Raw genomic sequence first — 20701 nt, 5'->3', positions numbered from 1 at the left:
TATTGCAGAATTTCAGAAAAAATAGTGTTTCTGTATTTGGACTGCAGTTTTTGATCCATGTTTTCTCTGTCATTATGACTTTCTGCTGTGGGACAAATTGAATGCTCAGATTTGGCCCCTGGTCCTTGACTTTGACTTGTACAGAAAAAGAACCACATCCTCAGCGCCGCCACTGCTTTTAAAACAAACTATTGTGCTTTAGCAGGAAACAGAACAACCGTTTACACTGTGAGGTAAAGCTGAACACATTGGAAGCCTTCACGTAAAGATGAGGAATCATTTGATTTATATGTATTAGAGAAGCTAGTCCCATTTCCTTGATCCCTTAGTAGTGAACCTTACTGAGTATTATCAGTGAGACTCCTACTATACTGTTTGATGCTTTCTCAGACTGCATAATAAAGTGCTCCACTTGGCTTTGAGCTGGAAAACCTTCTTACTCCTTCTGCCACCATCTCCTTCTTGAGGACATTAAAGTAAAACATTTTAAAACATTGTATCTTCATAGATTATGGTAAATGGTAAATGGACTTGATTTTATATAGCGCTTTATCCCCACACTGAAGCAGTCTCAAAGCGCTTTACATATCAGCGCATTCACCCATTCACTCTCACATTCACACACCAGTGGGACAGACTGCCATGCAAGGCGCTAGTCGACCACTGGGAGCAACTTTGGGTTCAGTGTCTTGCCCAAGGACACTTCGACACATAGTCAGGTACTGGGATTGAACCCCCAACCTCTCGATCAGAAAACGACCCACTACCACCTGAGCCACGGTCGCCCGTGCTCTTTTCTGTTTAGTTGTTTAATCAATGAGTTGTGTGATCATTTCAGCATCAAATGTAATTTTCTTTTGTTTGCCTGATGGATCGCAGTTGCCCCATTGATGTTTTTATTATCTACACACACTGCAAAGGTTAATGAATGATATTGACCCCACTTTCATAATGACCTCACATGCTGTGGACAGTGATGCTGCTGACAGGAGGCTGATGCATCATGGGAATGTGCTGCATATGTGTGTGTTCTTTGCAAGTGAGAGAGGAGATAAACACAAAGAATGAGGAAAGGTGCGTCTGAGTTGTCTTAGTGTTGCATCTAAATTGACCTCCCGCCCTTTACCAGCAGTAAATTAATGTAAATGTGAGTGGAATAGACAGGTGTAAGCGATGCTTTGAATAACAAAATGACTAAAAGCAAACATTTGTATTCTCTCCACCTTCTATCAAATGTCTCCTAATCTTCAACCCTCCGGTCAGTATTAAGGAAATATTTCTCCAATGTCTCAAAATGACACAAATGTTTCCACAATCGTTCAAGTTACCCATGATCTGGTTTATTTATTCAGTCTGTGTCAAGGGCAAGAGGACAAACAGACTTTAGTGAAGTAATACTATTGGGAAGCAAAAATAGGTTGCAGCCTTAGACCCAGAGGGGCAGAGTTGGGCTTTTTAAGTCATTCTCTTTCCTCTGACCGACATGGGGAGTGGAGTGGCACAGGGCGAGAGGTCGACAGGGATTGGCTATAGTACCTCTATAGACAGCGACCCAAGATGACTATAGATTATAATACCCACAATTCATAGGTCAGTGTCCTCACTGAGCCCGGTCAAGCCAATGGTGTCACAAGTCTGGGATAGTGGCTTAAAACTGCAGGTCGAGCGGGGGTCAAACAGGCTTTGGGAACTGCATCACAAAGAGAGATACACATTCACTCACACACGCACACTCGGGCACACACACACATACGCACAAGACTGTGTCACTATCTGTGCTTCTACCAAAGTCGTCTTTTCCCAGGGGGAATGATTGTCCGTCATACCCTGAACACTGACACACTGACAGCCACTGCTCGACCGCTTTGGTATGTGGGCTAAGGTGTGTGTGTGTGGGGGGAGTCAGTCATGGAGGGTCATGTCATGTTTTGATTGACAATCTGATGGACTTGGCCCTGCTGGTGATGTTTGGTGGAGCTGCAGGAGTAAAATAGTAAAATGGGCAACAGAAAAAGTAAAAACATTCCACAAAAAGGGCCTTGGTTGGTTACTGCATGTTTATCAAAAATAATATACTCTAATATATGTGGTTATGTCACTTAATCCCTAATCACATCTAGAGACCAAAAGTCCAATTGATCACGTTTCTCAGAAGCAAATCTCATTTTATCCGTCACCATTAGTTACTCCAGTATCCAGTTTTCCCGACCATTTCTTTATCTTTCTTCCATAACAAGCCACCCTTTTATCTCATCTTGCTCTCCAGCTCCTGTCCACCCTCTCCCTGTAGTCTATTAAGTCCTGCTAATAATTTATGTGTGCATGGCTGCATGTGTGTCTGCATGTGTGCCTGTCAGAACGGGTTCATTTGAATTTTGCTTCAATCACTTCCTATTACCCAGGTGATAAATCAGCCTCCTCCCATCTGGGGTTCACCAGGTCCAAAAGTACAAACTATTAGGTCTATACTGGGGTGTAGAGATTGCTTGAGTATTCTTCTATGGTTAATATCGTATGATAATCAGCCAGCAGTGAGTGGTAAAATGAACAAGGACCAAACAGGCTGGATGATAAGCTGAGAGTATTTCCAAAACTGCAACAATTTTGTGTTTTTCCAAGTATAGTCAATGGTCAAAGGTTTTCCAAAGACGAAAGGTAGAGTGCTAAACCAGCGACAGAATCTCTGATCTAAAAACTCAAAGGTTGATGTCAATCCTTTATAAGAGGGGTATTAGAATACTATATATTAGTCCAAATAGGGGATTAAATTATTCTTTTGAAATCAATCTTAATACTTGAAAAGTGTGTTGAACTGTCTTAATATCTTGATTGGGAAACATGAGGTGCTTGAATCTCCACACAGTTCAACTGAAGAAAAATCAAAACCCTATAACTAACTTAAAAAGTGTCCCACTGGGACTTGAACCCACCACCATTAGATTACCAAACAATAGCGCCACTAACCAAATGAGCATAAACATATGTAAACTAAACACAAACAATACCCAACAACCCATATATTGCTACCAAAATGTATAATAAAACAAGTGAATATTATCTTTTGTCTTGTAAATATATTTGAGAAGTGGATTTAATAACGATAGATACTGTAGATTGCGTCAGTTTCCATTTAAGTAGAAAGAAACCTATTATTCTATCTCAACACCTTAAAAAACAAAGCACAATACAGAACATTTACAGTATATCTGAACTGTTTGATCAACTTTGAGCAAACCTATTTATGTTTAAGTTTGACTATTTTGAGTACAAAATCTCACGATGAGCTAGCCTTAAGTCTTTTTTCCCGTTGCTGCAGTCCAAGGCAAAAAAAAAGTTTATTTAAATCTATTTCAAAATGTTAGTCATATTTAGGAAACGATTGTCCAATTTTATTATTGCTTAGTTTTGAACTTTCCCAACCTCTCATCGTTGTGTAGCGCTGTGTGGGTTTTCTGTGTGAAAAATACAATCCTCTCTGCTGCTGCCACGCTCACTTTGCTCACTTTGAGCACAGATACATTTCTTACAATCCCTGTCTCAGTTTGTGAGCCACTGAGGGAATTGTTTTTGTTTATAGTCAAGCCCTTTTCCATCAGGAAGACACAAGACAGGGCGGGTGCTGGGAAAATAGGGACCTATTTGAAAATACTATTATGCAAATGAGTGTGTGTATGTGTGTGCGTGCGTGTGCGTGCGCGTGTGTCTGTGTGTGTGTGTGTGTGTGCGTGTGTGTGTCCTCATCTAGTATTAATGGAATTTTTTTTGTCTAAACTGTTACCTTCTTTTATCTGAGTCAGCGAACAAACCTGCGTTTTGTGAGTAGGGTGCGCTGAGTGAGACAAAAGCCATTTAACTGTCATAACAGGAACTTCACAGGTTTCTTGTTTGCAATTAACCCACGGTTTGTAGCTCAAATGGACTGTTGAGGCAACAGATTCAATAAACAGGGGGAAAAAAAAGTGAAACCACAGAGAAAATATGTGTGTGAAAAAGAGCGTCCAACGATTGATATTAAACAAATCTAGAGGATTGATCAAGAAATTACACTGTTGCCATGTGGAGGGCAATAACTCCTGAAAAAATAATTGCGCGCTTCTCATTTTCGAGATCCATCAAGGTATTGATACCCTGAAGCCACACTCCGAATTTGGTTATCCTATCTTAAACAGTTTCTGAGAAACGGACGGACGTACACATGGATGTACGGACGTACACATGGATGTACGCACGAACGAACGGCCGGAGCTCAAACCTATATTCCCCTTCCACACTTTGTGGTGGAGGACAAAAAATACCACTCTACAAAAAGTGTACTAGCTTTATTCTAACGTCTAAGGGAAAACCCATGTATATGCTCATGCTAACATTTACTGCGGTCGGCGGTGATTTATTTAACACATCGTTTAGACTTAACTTTCACAAACACAGTCTTAGGAGTGTTATCAAACAGTACACCTAAACATACTCACAAGCATGTGTTTTTAAAGCCGAAAATACAGGAACGTAGTTAGTAGAGACCAGTAGGCCGTGGGCTTTCAAGATGGCAACTTCTGACTACTACGGCAACAATGGTAAGTCCAAACACACAAACTCACCCAGAGTAAAGAAAAATGCAATAAAGGCAATAACTCCGGAAAAAATAATTGCACACCTCATTTTCTAATTCCATTAAGGTATTAGTACCTTGAAGTCACACACTTGGTTATCCTATATCTTAAACAGTTTCTGAGAAAAGTTGTCCCCTTTAACTCGGATGGACGGACGCACGGATGGACGGAGCTCAAACCTATATCCCCCTTCCACTTTGTGGCGGGGGATAATAAGCACTAAAATTGCCAGGTCACCATTTCCACAGCTAAAATAGACTTTAACAACATTCTTAGTCAGTAGTTAAACTCCATTAAATTTTGTATTTTTTAAGTATCTACATATAACTCTTGTTTTCTGTTGATGAACCAACCACAAAATGGAACAAAGACTATATAAACAGAACCAATGTCAACATCCACTTTATTCCGCCTAACCCTAACCCTAACTCTCATTTATTCTCAAGAACGCATTCAGATAAAAGCGATTGATAAAAACAAGCTGAATTTACCAATAGTCCTTCCCCGACTACCAGAGTAGCTTGTCAACGGCGTTTTAAAATATTTAATGTTTTTAAACTGGAGACAAATATTGTTTATCAAATAAAGACATAGTGTGGGACTCATCTATCAATAAATCAGAGGTCATTTGCTTGTAAAAAGATATAAAAGGTTAATATTGCTGCTGGAAAGTTTGTTTTTCCTTTATTGACATTGTCAGAAAAGTTTCACGCATTGCATTGTGGGATGTGGAGTCCCATAGATGGATGCATGAGGTCTATATACACTATGTCATTATCTGATGTCATCTCCAGCACTTTTGAATCTTTAATCTTCACTCTTGAGCACAAATATGGCTGACTCCAGCGTTTTCTCTGGACCCTACTGTCAGTCTGCGCCAAACTGTTGCAAGCTCTTTAATTATGAATTTATGCTCTCCCTGTTTCTGGCTGTGCCTTACTGTACCAGGTCCAGCATCTTTAGTTGTACCGCCAACATCCTGCCCCATAAAATTCCTCCCTACCCCCAACTCTCCCAGCTGCGTCTCTCCGCTTTGATGAGGCTGATGGCGCTGTATGAGTGGTGGAATTGACAACATTTACGGGGGCGAATGAGAATAATCCATCTTCCTTAGCAGGCCTGTCACCATACTAGCCAAACTTCATCATGGCCAATTACCAGCGCACACCCCTTCTTTCTCTGCTGCTGATGCCTGGCCCCGTTGTCACTTGGAAACATGGATGAATTAGATGTCATTATAACAAGACAGTGTGGGGGTCGGTTCTGTGAGGATAGAATCTATGAACAGGAGGGGAAAAAAAAGGTACAGGTGTGATGGGTTTGATTTTGGATCAAATGCTTTGTGTTCAAGGAAGGAGAGAGAGAGGGAGAGAGAGTTTAGCTGTGTGTAGTGTACAGAGTAAGCTCTTATTTGGCAGGTCACAGTCCAGTGGTTGTGTTGTGTGTTGACGAGCAAAGGGGTGTTAAAGAGGTCAGTGAGCACAAATACAAGCCTACACCTACAAATTCACACACAAATGCTGGTGTATTAAAAGGGTCAGCGAAAAACCTCTCACCTCATCACCTAAAGGAAATTCTGATCGGTGACATCAGCGTATGTGCACGACTGCACAGCACGCACGCCGACACGTCAGAAGAAGCCCTGTGTGCAAAGACCTGCACTACAATACCATGACACGCTACACGGGTCTTCTATTTATACACATGCTAAAAAGCCGTGTCTTGTTTCTTGCATGTTGGGGTTTTGATTGACTGCTGCTGTGATGTCATTGATTGCTGTTTGTAACCTTTTTCACAACATGAATGGTTTCAAGAGGGAAAAAATCTTGAAACCATGGCTCATTGTTGTCATTGAATAGCTGTTGGATTAAAGCAACAATTTACAAAAAAGCTGCCTTTTTACTTGAAGATTTGAAAACATTTCTAATATCCAATCTCTTTATATCTTCTGAATAAGTCAACTTTTGTTTGGTTCACTTTTGGGTTCATTACTTCCATTTCTCTCTGCTCTGAGCATCATATCAAAAGATCGTGTTTCCTCGAGGTCAAATCCATCTTTTTTTTCTTATTTCATCTTTTACATTAACCATCTTTTTCCTCAATGTTTACTGAGAGCAGCTAGGTAAGCCATGGCTGAAATAGCTTTTTAGCTCATTGACGGCCTAATAATGTACTGCAGGAGCCACAGAAACGTCTGTGGTGAAGTTAACTGCAAATCTGAAGCCTGTGAACAGCTTTCTATGTGGTTCCGTCTGTGTCAATGGATTAGAACAGATTATCGACAGATATGACAGACTTAAATACAGCAGTAGAGCTTGTGGCCACGTCATTAATCAGTATAATTCAGTGCTCTGTGGTTCTTAGTAGAACAGTACAGTACAAACCTCGGCTCATCACAGAGCAAAACATTAAACTATGTATCTTTTTTTATTTTATTTTTTTTACTTTGCAATATACATATAAGATAATGACAAAGACAACAGTGTAAAAAACAAATAAGAAAGAAAAATGAATGTATCACTTACACAAATACATACAAATCAACAGTATCCTAAAGTAATGGTTTACACAGTCTAATGTACATAAACTATTTTTAACATGATAAAAACTATTGTTTTTAGTCACATTATTTTAAAGTGAAGGTCTCCATGTGCTCCCTGTTGATGTGCCGCCATTGGCAGACATAAGAAAGTAAATAAAAGATAAGCAAGTAGATATGTATTAAAAGAAAAACTGTATTAATTTGTTGAGAAATGGTCGTTTTTCTGCTGTTCGTGGAATCTTTCATTTACGTTTCAGTTTTATTATTTTACTGTCTAAAAACAAACATTCTCCTGTTTTTTTTCCATAGCACAAACTAATTGTAAGTTTCATTTTCACATTCATTGATATAAAACCACAGGTTAAACCATTAAACCTCAGACCCACTAATTTGGCACACCTGTGAGCACGTGAATACTCACAGTCGTCACTTGATGTCAACCTTTGCAGTCACGTGATTCTTTGGAGAGTCATCCGTTAAAAATTGCGGTACTTACTCGTCTTTAAATATTCCCTGTGAGCTCAGATTACTTTTGGTGTTTTTTTTTTACACACAAGGCTTTACACACAGAGACTCACACATGGGACAGAGAGAACAGGATGAATGGGTCATGGCTCTGAGCTGCAGGTCAAACATGGGTGAGGGGACAGTTTCCATTATCCACCCATTGGGAAGGTCGGTATTGTCGCAGAAGCGTTCTCAAAATTTTGTCAGTGTGATTATGATTGGTCCAAAGGTCAAAACCCACAGTGTGTAGTCTCAGCAGATTATTTTCTGCTTTCTGCATGAGTACACCAAAGCAATTTTTTTGCTTCAGATTTAGTTTTTGCTTGTATTTGAGGCTTACGCTCAACATTTACAGGTAGAAATGATCAGAAGGGGTCAAAAGGAGGATACGTCTCAGACAGATTGTCAGTGCAATACAAAATAAATATACAAACAGATGATCATACATTCATAATGATGGGTAACGGAGAGTTATTGATTGATCTAAACATTTAAACCAAAGAAACCTCTGCCATAGTGTTGAAAAAAAGATTTATGTTATTAGGTTTGAATGATGTATTTTATATTTTCTCTAAGTATATTATACAGAAGTTTGGTTACATATTATTATGATTCTAGTTTTTCTTTTGGTGTAAAACACATAACCCTGGTTTGATTCACAGAGTGAAGACTGTTTGGAGTTTACATGTGCTCCTTCTGCTTGATATTTCATCTTTTTCCGACACCATTCCAAAAACAAGTATGTCAGGTTAAAGGGAGTCTCAAATTTGTCCTTAGTAGTGAAGGGTGTGTCAAGGTCACCATTAGTTTAAATTGATTTTTCCTGTGAAAGTTCAGGCTGCGCCCTGGCTTACTGCATTACCTATCCGGGCAAATATTTAAAAGATGGAACTGGTATAAATTAATGTAAGTAAGTAAGTAGTTTATTTATAAAGCGCTTTTTGCAGATAAAATCACAAAGTGCTGTACAGAGTTGTGGTAAAAGTACAAGTGCAACACAATAGAATAATAAAACAAGAGTGCATAAATATCATAAGAACAGCAACATTAAAGGACAAATAAACTAAAAGCTTTTCTAAATTAATTAATGAGATAAAATCAACCAAACTTTTTTTTTTTTAAATAATACATCAGCATTCAAATAAATCCTCAAAATTCTTCAATACATGTGTCACTTCTGTTTGTTGGATGTCCTATTTTTGGTAACATCTGGGGAGAGAGACCATGGTCGATAAAACACCCCAGTGTGTGTTGTTAAAAAAATACCTGTAAGGGTATGTGTGTGTGAGTACTATACAGTATGTATGTGAATGTGTGTGGTTGGGGGTGATAAAGAGGAAAGACCGTGCTGATCCGGTGGTTATAGACTGTTGGACCTGGTAGAACAGTAAATCCCTGTCTTTGTAAACAGATCAATAATCTCTCCACTGCAAGTGTGGCTCTGTACGTTAGTGTGTGCGTGTGTATGTGTGTGTGTGCGAGTGTGCGTGCTCTTCCTAAAGCCCTTTGCTTTGAGCCTGAAGGATGCTGCGGCCTGTCAGTAGAGTAGTATCCATGCAGTTCCACCGGAGCAGAAGCCCCTGAAGGGATCCTAACCACTGGCTGGGCGGAAGTGATGTAGAATACCAGTAATCAGTAATCCTATCCACTGTTCTGGCAACTTTGCAATACTTTCTTTTCTTTTTAACTAACCCCAACCCTAACCACTACCGCCTCCACCACCTGGCTATACTTACCTTTCTTTTTTACTAACCCTAACCCTAACCCTAAACACTAACCCTAAACACTAACCCTAACCTAACCCTAACCCTAAACACTAACCCTAACCCTAAACCTAAACCCTAAATCTAACCCTAACCGCTACTGCCTCCACTTCCTGGCTATACTTACCTTTCTTTTTTACTAACCCCAAACCCTAACCCTAACTCTAACCCTAAACACTAACCCTAACCCTAAACCCTAACCCTAACCCTAAACCCTAACCCTAAACCCTAACCCTAAACCCTAAATCTAACCCTAACCGCTACTGCCTCCACTTACTGGCTAAATTTGAGGTTTGTCGCATTGAAAAATAGCTTCTACTGTCACCTCAGAGGCACTTCCGTCCAGCCTGAGGCTTGTGTCCCATCAGGAGCTTCCACTGGATACTATTGTATCGGTCATGTAGGTGCAGGTGTAACAAACACAGTGATCAGGCTCCTCTACACACTCATGCTATTGCTGACAATAACAGTTATTGTTCATGATGAGTGTAAGAATCTCTTCATCTCTATATTCTTCTTCTTCTGTTTTTTAGACATCAGACTATTCAGCCATGGCATCTTTAACAGGCGGACTGGACGAGATGAAGAACAGTTTGGCCAATCCAGGCTCAGGGGCGGAGCTAGGAGCTACTGTATCGGGTCCACAGTCCTATTCATTAGTTCCAGGTAAACTCTTCACTCTTTACAGTATTTATTAAGGGGAATAAAACAGAAATGTGTCTTCTTGAATGAGTGGTAACTGTTTTTCAAAAGACTTATTTTTAACATCAAACCTGATTATCTTGGAGCATTTATTCATTACTGCATGCTTTGACTTTGATTACTATCTCCACCAAGGAGGTAATATTTTTACCTCAGTTTATTTATTTATTTGTTTGTTTGTTAGCAGGTTACATCAAAACTACTTAACAGATTTCAAAAATATTTTAATCAAATATAGACCTTGCACCATGGAATATTCTATTACATTTTGGAGGGGGTTTGGATCAATGTACCGACTCTGGATCAGTTCCAAAAATCCATATCTCTCAGTTTGACTCAGTTATGTTGGGTTGGTTCCTCTATTACTCCATCAAGTTTCAAACGGATCCGATCCGGATTGCGCATTTTATTGTGATTTTTCAGAAAAAATGGGGTGCATGCATTTGGACCTATACTGAATTGTTCTTAATGTGGATAGAAATGTCTTACACAAGCTTTTAAAGTGTGAATGATCATAATACCATGATGAAGATCACTGATCCAGACAACAGCCAATATCTGGCAAAGAGGATATTTGGCACTTGACGGAGGTTTGCGCTCTCTGAGTGCTTTTGTATATTATGGAAAGAGATTGTTTTTAACTAAAGGAAATGATGCAGGTTTCATTTATGGTGGTATGTTAAAGCGTAAAGGACAATGATGAAAAGATGCGACCAATCCAAAGCAAAGTCTTTTGTACATATCAAAATTACCCATTGTAACAAATTTTCAAAGTCGACTATGACTTCTCAGAAGTCACAGAACGTGATAAAAGAGATCACGTTCTGTGATCTCTTTTATCAAAAAAAAAAAAAAAAAAAAAAAACTTACACAGAACGTGATCTCTTTTATCACGTTCTGTGACTTCTGAGAAGTCATAGTCGACTTTGTGCAACTTTTTACAAACAAGCCCAAATCCAATCAAACTACAAAGTTAAAAAAAAACAAAACAACTTGTATTTTGAATTGTATTTATTTATTTTAACAAAAGCTCATTAATTGGGTATAAATACTTTAATAATATTTACAAAACAACAACATCAAAAAAAACTATATTTCAGATCAATCAGTGTATCTTAACTGAGTATAAATCATTCACACAGACTTTAGAAAAAAAGCACTTTGCCACCTATTTTTTAGATTTGTCTCAGCAGTGACAGGCTATGATGCTCTGTAAATGGTTAAAGAGCTCAGGGATTTGGACCTCAGGACAAGTAGGAGAAAAAAAGAGGAAAAGAAAAGCAAGCTGATAGAAGAGCCATGTCTGTTCCTGTTTCCCCATTTGGGGGCACAGGGAGAGTGGATAGTTAATTAAGAGTAGACCAGGGAGCACTTGGACATGGCTTTGACATTCCCATTTGTAATGAGGGGAATCATAGAGCTGGGAATTTGGGATATCAGGGAATGGGCTCTTTTTCATTGTGAAACCACAGAGGAATATTACCTGCAGAAGAGGGCAGAGTGCAGGACAGAGAGAGGGGGGAAATTTCCATTTCTGCTTATGCATGCAAACACATACATTCATATTCACACATGCACACGCTCTCTCTTAATAATATGCATCAGTTTTGTTAGTCCCATCCTCCAGAATAGAGCTCCCTCTAGGGGATGCACTTGATGCAACATTAGTTCAGTCTTGATTCATTGACGATACCTTAGCTAGTTAGTTAGTTAGTTAGCTGTTTTCATTTTTTTTTTAGGTCCTAAGGGACATTACTGTCCAATGAGCTTCCTCCAGTGAATGATGTGGCAGGGACACACTGTTTGATTTTGGCTCCCTGTAGTTTGGACATGTGCTCGTCTGAAGGCTGTGTAATGTTTAGCAGTGAGATCGGAAACTGTGAAAAGAAGCGTGTTCATCTGTAGCCGCAAGTGGGCGAAGAGAAGACCTGTTCTTGTTTGTTGACCTCTACAGCAAAACAATGGACCGCAGAAACATGGCTACACACACACACACACACACACACACACACACACACACACACAGCTCAATGGATGTGGCCCTGTCTGCCCTCTCTAAGTTAGGCTGTGGAAAGTCTATCCGCTCTCTCCTCCCTCTCCTCTTTGCCCTGTTCACTGACCCTGAGCGGATGAGTAGCCCGTCTGCACTAATGCCTCGCTGTCGCGTCAAACACAGAGAAAAACTTTGCAACACGGAGACAGGAGAGCGGAGGCAGAAAGGGACACAGGGAGGCTAAAGATTATGCTTAGAAAGGGGAAGGAGGTGAAGAAGCAAATCAGAAATAAAAATGATTCAATCAGTTGTAAAATCCCGCTTGTTTTCCTAATCAGAGCAGCAAGTTAGTATGAGAGGTCGTTTGTTCAGCAGTTTACATTTCTGCAAAACAATACGTACATTTATCTGCCCTAACATTATCCCTGTTTCTTTGATACATTGTGCACAGAACTGTTTCTTCAGGTAGGTTAATAGGGGAAAATTAGCTAATTATGCTAGGTGGTTTTAAATTAGAGCCTGGTTGATCACAGTGGAGTTTGCATGTTCTCTCAGGTAGATCAGTTCCAGCTATAATTTTGTCTTCTTTTTGAAAAGTATGTTCAGTTGAGGCTTCGTTTATTCAGACAAGGTTTTTCATTAATTTTGTTATCTCCTGAACCTTGTCTGAATAAAGTAAACCTCAACTTAACATACTATTCAAAAAGAAGACAAAATGAATCTCACTGAAACTATCACATTTAAGTCAAGTGAAACTTCAAAGGAACCATCAAAGGCGATCAGCAGAACTCCTCTAATGAAGACTGGCAGCTGACAATCAAAACATGTTAGGAGATTTAAAAAAAAAAAAAAAAAATCCTGAAAATCCTTGTTAGAATAAACAAAACCTCAACTTGTAAATTAGGTTCACTGGGTGAATGTGTGATTGTCAGTGTGTATTTCTGTTGTCTCTCTACTCTTGTTTCTGATTTCTTGTTGCTGTGGATGTCCTTTATTTGATTCTGTTCTCTCTTTTCCTTTCCCCCTCCCGTCATTTAGCCAGTGATGGTTAAGTGTTGGGGAAGTATAAAAAGGGGATTGATGGTGTTAGCATGTGAGCTGTTACTGATGGTGATAAATGTGTGGTGGTGTAGTGGGCATGTGTTTATGTGTGCCTGAGTGTGTGTCTATATGATGATGATGATGATGAATGGAGGGCACCCTACCCACGCACTCTCAATGTCTACCACGTGCAAACGTAGAGAAATTATTTGGGTCGACACACTGTCATGTAGTCTAATGCAGTTATATTTCCCATCCACCAAGTGACGGACAGGAGGGGTGTTGTAAACAAGATGGGGGGAGTCTGTGATTGATTAGATTTCAGAAGGTGGAAACAGAGGAAAGAATCAAAATGCTGAGGGACTTCTTAAATAGCCACTGAATCATTTGTGAATAATAAAACTGCCAGGGAAGGAAGCATTAACGGGTTGAATTTACAGACGTTCAGTGCTGCATATTTGATGTTAGCCTTTGGTTTTTCTCTCATATGGCGTGAGATAAACACAGTAGCGGATGCCGATAACATCCATTCAAATTCTGGACCCACTTTTGCATATCAAAGTCTGGACATTTGGAGCTGACCTCTGCTGACTGTGCACGAGACAGGAATACACAATATAGGTCGCCAGTGCATTAGAGGTAGGGATTAGATTACAGTAGATGGGAAAACACTGTATAAAACTTACTATTCAAACACAATGATGTAGACTACAGTGCTGCAGTGGGCCATCGCTGTGTGCCCATGAGCAAGGCCCTTAACCCTATGTGCTCCCTGGGTGCTGCCCTGTGGCTGCACACTGTTCCTCACGGATGGGTTAAAACAGTGTTTTTCAACTTTGGGGTTGTGACCCCATGTGGGGTCGTTTGAAATGTCTAGTAATTGATAAAAAATATACTGATTAAAATTACATATTTAAATTATTATTTTAAATTATTATTATTATTATTATTATTATTATTATTATTATTATTATTTACCACACAATATCAAACAAAAGTATTGTATACTTTCACTTTATCAAATAAAATGTAGTTCAAATAAAATGCAGTAAGAAAATTGGGCACTAATCCTGTATTAAAAAAAAACATGATCAAAAACGAATTCTCGAGAAAAAATGTCTCTGGGGTCACCAGAAATTTGTGATATAAAAATGAGGTCACGACCCAAAAAAGGTTGGGAACCACTGGGTTAAAAGCAAAGAACACAGAGAACACAACTCAGCAATCACCTACAATAATAATAATATGTTTGACAGAAATCAACATGTTTTTCTTTGGTCGCTTACAGGTCGAGATCTCGCCAGCACTACTTTGCCAGGCTACCCTCCCCATGTTCCTCCCACCGGACAGGGCAGCTACTCCACCCCCTCCCTCACTGGAATGGTACCTGGTGGGTACCCAATGTACACACAAATTCTTAAAGAAATGACCTTGCAGTTGTTTCACACAAACTGAAACTAAACCTGATAATGGACATTTATCGAAAAACTTTGCTGATCTTGACTTGATGTGGACTTCAACAGGTACACTGCTTTTACCAGTGCCTGTATAGGAGAGTTTTTGACATTTTAATCCCTATCTAAATCTATACTTTCATATAGTAAGTGTATGGGTGCTTGTGTGTGAGTGAACATGTGTATGCGCTTGTGGGTGTTTGTGTGTTTTTGGGTATCTTCTGGGGGCATACTTAACATTGCCACTTTGTCTTTTTTGTCCGTCTCTGCCTGACAGGACTCCCCCAGGGGGCGGTTGGTGTGTGTGTGTGTGTTTGTACATCTCTCTGTGTGTCATCATAGAAACCAGCCACAGTTGCACAGCTGTCCCTCCTCAACATTAGTAATTTGTTTTTAATGAGAATCACCAGTGACCCACGACTAATTCATTCATTCTTTTCCACTCCGCCTCCGACAATGCTTTTGTCTTTCCATGCCGGATGCTGTTCAAGCTTTTTTTTTCCTTCTCCATGCTCTTCCTCTTCTTGTTAGACTGGCAGTTCAGTTCATAGTCAGTGTTAAGTATCCCGCAAAAAGAAATGAAGAGGGAAAGATCAACAGTGGTGAAACAAACTCCAAAAATGTTTTATATTTATGTGTATTCCCAATATCTGAGTTTGTGACACACCCACACCTTCACACACTCTCTGTGGGCATGTAAGAGCAGCACGTCTAAAGATGGGTAACCCAGTCCCCTTGCGCTCAATGTCCTGTCCTCAGGTTTGACAGCATACTTGTTTGTGTGTGTGTGTGTGTGTGTGTGTGTGTTGTTATTGACAGTATGTGTGCGACCTTGACACTGTGCTACACTTGGGAGACCCCCGAGTCTGCTCTCCCCTCCTCTCTCGCTCCTACGCCCCGCGTCTCCTAAACAACCTGACACTTTGCCGTCACTACGGTGATGACAAGGGAGACAATGTTCGCACCCGGGGATGCCATGGAGACCGCATCCCGACCCCACCTGACAGAGGGAGCTAAACATGCACACTAAAAAGACACACAACCTCCCACAAAGAATACTTTGATAGTACATACCAACGCACACACACACACACACACACGCACGCACACACACACACACATGCACACACCCACGCACGCACACTCAGTATCATCAGTGTTTGAGTCTCCTGCAGTAAATTTTCAAAGCACGATCTCCAAACTTTACTCCTCCAGCTTCACTGTGTTTTATCACAGCACCTCACAGGCAAATTATCTTCCTTTTTGTTCACTCTGTCTAATATCATACCTTCATTAAGCAAGCAACTCTCTTCTGCTGCTCTGCTTCTCCCGCTCGTCTCTGTCTTTCTTTCTGCAGCAGGGGGGCTGACACTCAGAAGGGGTGTAGGAGAGCAGTGAGGCAGAACCGACAGAACGAGGCGAAGAGAGGAGGAATGGGTGGAGAGGGGGTAGAGGCTGGAGAGAGGGGGCATCAGGGTCTGTGACTGTCAGCTATGGGAGAGAGATCCCCTGGGAGGAATGAAGGTTCAGGAGAAAAGAAAGAAAGAAAGAAAGAAAGAAAGAAAGAAAGAAAGAAAGAAAGAAAGAAAGAAAGAAAGAAAGAAAGAGCAAAAGACTGGGAAAAAGAGGTAGAGACATGGAGGAGAATGTTATTTTGATGGTTGCGGTGATGGGCGGCCTGTAGTTCAAAGATGAGGGAGAAAAATGAAGAGAAAGAGGGTGATGAGAAGACAAAAGAAAGAGTAGACCCCCTAGGCAGTAGGTAGCAAATGAGGGAGAAAAGCTACACCATCATCCGCTAAAAGGAAAGACCAGTGCAGTATCACTTCAGCTCAGTCTAAAGCAACTGGTCTGCATTGGGTTACCCACTCACATTTTGGTTTGTCTGGCATTGTTTGTTTCTAACAATTGACCACATCATTGAAATGTTATAATTTGAGAGGATTTTAATGATGCATCTGCCAGCTTGAGCCGCAGTTTCAATGCTGAGAACTAATTGATTTGAAACCATTTTGCCTAAGTTAAAGTTAAAGGTTTCTCAAACTTTCAGGGGACATACAAGATCTTTACTATATGTGGTTTTTAACTCTCTAAAGCACATGTGTCAAACTCAAGGCCTGGGGGGAAAAATCTGGCCCTTAGGAGCATCTAATTCGGCCCGAAAAATAAAGTATAAAAATATAACAGAAAAGAAGAATCGTGATGTCAATTATTTACTCATTCAGTTGTAGAAATCTCAGTCCCTCCTAATGCACAAATTCAATGAAACTCCACAACATTTGTAGACCTCACCGGTTCTCCATGCCTATCACATGTTGGCGGTCATTTCAAAATCCCAACTCGTAATTTTCCACAAATTATGCCACAAATGTTCCCAAAATTGGGAAAAAATGGGCACAAAATCAAGGGAATTTGAGTGAAGATCCTGCAGGGACTTATTGCTTAGAGATGTTGTTGCCTTGCATATATAACATTAATAGGTGGAAGTGTAAACTAGAGCCTTATAATGTTGAAAATGCTGGTTTTCCTGTCTAAAAATCTGCCACCCCCATAAGATCAAACTGGTCCTTATTTGGCCCCTGAACTAAAATGAGTTTGACACCCTGCTCTAAAGCATGTCTAGAACCCACCCCTAATATTCATCATGCCACTTAGTGCTGTGTGTACACCAAGATGCAGTACAGAATAGTTTTTGTATTAAAGAAATGTGTAGAGAAAGAAAATTATCTTTTGCCTTTTTCTAATCCATGAATGTAAACTAATCGATTCACTTGTTCATTACAGCTTCATTGTCTGCAGTAGATTCTGTCTAAACATGCTCTCTCTCCTTTTCTTTGTTTGCTTTCAGGGAGTGATTTTTCTGGAAGTCCATACTCCCATCCGCAGTATTCCACGTACAATGAATCATGGAGATTTCCCAACCCCAGCCTATTAGGTTTGTGTATTTAACATCATTGTAAACTGATGCACATGTCTGGCCCTGTGTCATTCAGGTTTCACTGCTAATTTTCCTGTTACAATATTTTTCCTTCTGTTATAGGCCATTATAGAAATACTCATGGATGCCTAGAGGAATGGTTTTTTGAATTATTGCCAGAAAGAATGGCTATAGAGAAAGACATTTGGGATTATTTAAGAAGCTTTTACTGTTGCAAACTTTCAGATATATAATGAAGATATTTAGTGACATGTGCACGACTCATATCACACAATTAAGCACACCAACGAAGCACCAGCTGTCCACTATGAAGTGCACTCACTTCATTTGCGACTTCCGTTAACTGACACTCATTGTTTTGGTTGGTTGGAGGACATTTGAGTGCCTGGAGAACGCTTCAGAAGAACATGCAAATGATTGTTGCTGCTCTAAATGGTAAATTTTTCAAAAATTCATGTAAGTTTGTATTTGTGGGGTAAATGTTTTCATTTCGGAGGTATTTCAATTATGTGTTGGTTGTAAGAAAAGCTTCAAACAAAAATGTGAAGTTGTATCAGTACACCGGTAAGTGATTTACTGTCTCGTCCTGTCCTATGGTCTTTATTTGTCTACTTGTCTATAATTTCAGCTTCATTAAGATGGAGATCACAGCGTTCCCGACCTTTAGAAGATACTTTAGCATCGTTATTTATCATCTAAGTTAGTGTATAGGTTCCACCTTCCCTCACTTTTTGCGTCAGTGTTTCAGAAGAATCATTAACCATCAATTCACCAAAAACCACCGTGACTGTCAGTGTCGGGGGAGTAATTTCCTCGGTCACATTTAGAGGTGTATTTGTCGAGGGGGTGACGGTGAAAAAGGTCAATAGGTGAGAAAGGTCAGCTATTTAAGACCTGTAGTGAGCTCTCACTTTTCCCATGCTCATATCTCTTTTAACCCCCTTCTTTCAATCCTTGTCTCCCCAGTGTTCCAGCAGGACTATGGGTCTCTCCTGGGGACGGAAATCGGCTGCTCCTCTAGTCTCTTCACCAGCCAGGCAGGACAGATGCAAGGTAGGTGGAGATGGACAAGAAGCGAGCCAAAAAACATAAAGGTGGAAAATTAAACAAAGCTTGTGAGATGCAATCAGGAAGAAATTTTGAGGAGAGAGAAAAAAAAGAAAAGGAGAGAGGAGACGGTGGAGCCTATATCTGATGTGATAACGGATGAGTGGACACATAATATGAGGACACAAAATACATTTGGAGACAGTGAAAGGCTTAAGAATGATGGCAAGTGAGAGAAAGGCAGTGATAGAGAACGTGAAGACGATTGAGGGAAGCAGTGAAGAGTGAAAGAACGGGGAGTTCAAGAAAAGCAGAGAGAGAGAGAGGGCGTCCAAAGTCTTGAGTAAGACTAAATAGTTTGTCAGGTCGGCTTAATGCCTCACTTCCCAAAGAGGCTCCTGAGATTACCTGGACTGTGGACAGACATAGCCCGTCAACTCACAGCTCAGCTGATTGATGGCAGTGACAGAGACAGGTGTGTGTGTGTGTGTGTGAACGTTTTTTATGTGTGTTCAGGTGTGTGAGTGTGGTTTTTTTGTGGGTCTCTGGGGTTACAGTATTGAATTGACCTCTCCTCCGTGGAGAGAATAGACCCCGGGGATCAGTGCTAGTAGAGCTGTGCTCAGCGTGTCAGCTTCGACTGTCACTTAGTGTGAGCGTGGCTGTAATTCTAAAAGAAGCACAGAAAAAAACTGTTCATTTTATTGATTGTGCGGGGAAAGGCGAACTATTTATTCCCGTCATTAACTTTCATCAGGTCATGTCATCTCATCCTTTTCTTTTGTGCCTCTATTCTGAGTCAAATATAATCTTCAACAGAAAATTGAAGCACCTCAGACGTCGACATTTAGACCATATTTAAGTAACCGAAAGCTGTTAAAGGAGAATTCAGATTTATTACAACCGTGTGATATTTTTTGACTAGTGTTCATATCTGTAATTAAAAAAAGAGTCACTCCTCGCTCAGATATATGAAGGTGATGACTTTGGTGTGAAAGTGAAGAAGCAAACAGAAGGTAGAGATAACTGTACAAGTATTAAACCAAATTACTGGTTCATCCAATGCAATCTGAACCATAGTCATTGTATAAGATATAAGGGATATTTTACAGTATATTCTGTGTTTTATCCTCATCTTATACTGTATAATCTTAAACCAAGGACAGTGACGTTATGGTGTATTATCAGTTGAGTTTAAATTTGCAATTGCAATAACAATAATATTATTGTTGTTTTATTGATTTATTTTAGATGATGCCTCCCTATATATTTGATTTATAGAATTAAAAAAATAATGGCTTCTATGACTTCAAACACGTTAAATCCTCGTTTAACATTGTAACTTGTTTCCTCAGTTGTGCAGTCAGTGCTGCACTATTATCATCAGAAACTATGTCAATGCAGATTATGGATGTTGCACAGCTGTCACTCTTTAGGCACAGCACACTATGTGATAGGTGTGAGGGAACCACTTTCCATCTATACTGCGTTAAAATACTTTTTTCTAAAGTTGCGAACTTGACCAGATTTTGTGAGATCTTTCAGTAGTTTGTTTTTGTTGCTCATTTTAGGATCACCATATTACTATGGAGCGACATCGCGGGGAGCTGGCCCCGCTGCCACAGCTACAGCCTCTGCCTATGACCGTCACTGACCAGTTCTATGACGATGAGTGAAGGAGGGATGGATAGCACCAGCGCTGCTCAGTACTACATGTCCTACGTAAAGACTGATTAAGATTTCTAATGCCCTATATCATCAAGGTTTGACATCACTGTTGTGTTTTTTCCCCTGTCATCTCAAGAGTCCGTGGCCTGTATCATTGATTTGTGACTTGATTTATGGAGCTAACATGTTTTATTCCCATGCTGGGAATATTCTTAAAGGCATGATTTATTTTTTATTTTTTTCTGATTCTTTTCAAAAACTGGTTTTTCGATTCTACATGAACTGACAAGTTTTCCATGAAATCCAACAGTGAAGTAAAGACAATCCAATCAACATGGCTAATACGAATGACCAAATTCATCCATATCATCATTAAAGTCTCTTTGCTGTACATTCAATACCAGACCTCTGCGATCATATTGCTCTTAAGAAAGGCGAT

General features: G+C 40.0%; 1 protein-coding gene across 1 annotated transcript in view; it reads left to right on the top strand.

Annotated features, from left to right (window-relative positions):
• Positions 1-20326, top strand: part of pax5 (paired box 5) — a 46013-nt gene extending 25687 nt beyond the window's left edge. Inside the window, exons 7-11 of the mRNA XM_028447032.1 lie at positions 9953-10085; positions 14444-14545; positions 17458-17544; positions 18514-18600; positions 20166-20326. Of these exons, the coding sequence (XP_028302833.1) occupies positions 9953-10085; positions 14444-14545; positions 17458-17544; positions 18514-18600; positions 20166-20248 (492 nt within the window). The 3' untranslated portion in view covers positions 20249-20326. The remainder of the gene's footprint in view (positions 1-9952; positions 10086-14443; positions 14546-17457; positions 17545-18513; positions 18601-20165) is intronic.
• Positions 20327-20701: the final 375 nt, after the last annotated feature.

This window comes from Gouania willdenowi, chromosome 1 (assembly GCF_900634775.1).
Source record: "Gouania willdenowi chromosome 1, fGouWil2.1, whole genome shotgun sequence".
Lineage (NCBI taxonomy): Eukaryota > Metazoa > Chordata > Actinopteri > Blenniiformes > Gobiesocidae > Gouania > Gouania willdenowi.
Note: the sequence above shows the minus strand (reverse complement) of the source record. Positions and strands in the feature narration are given on the sequence as shown.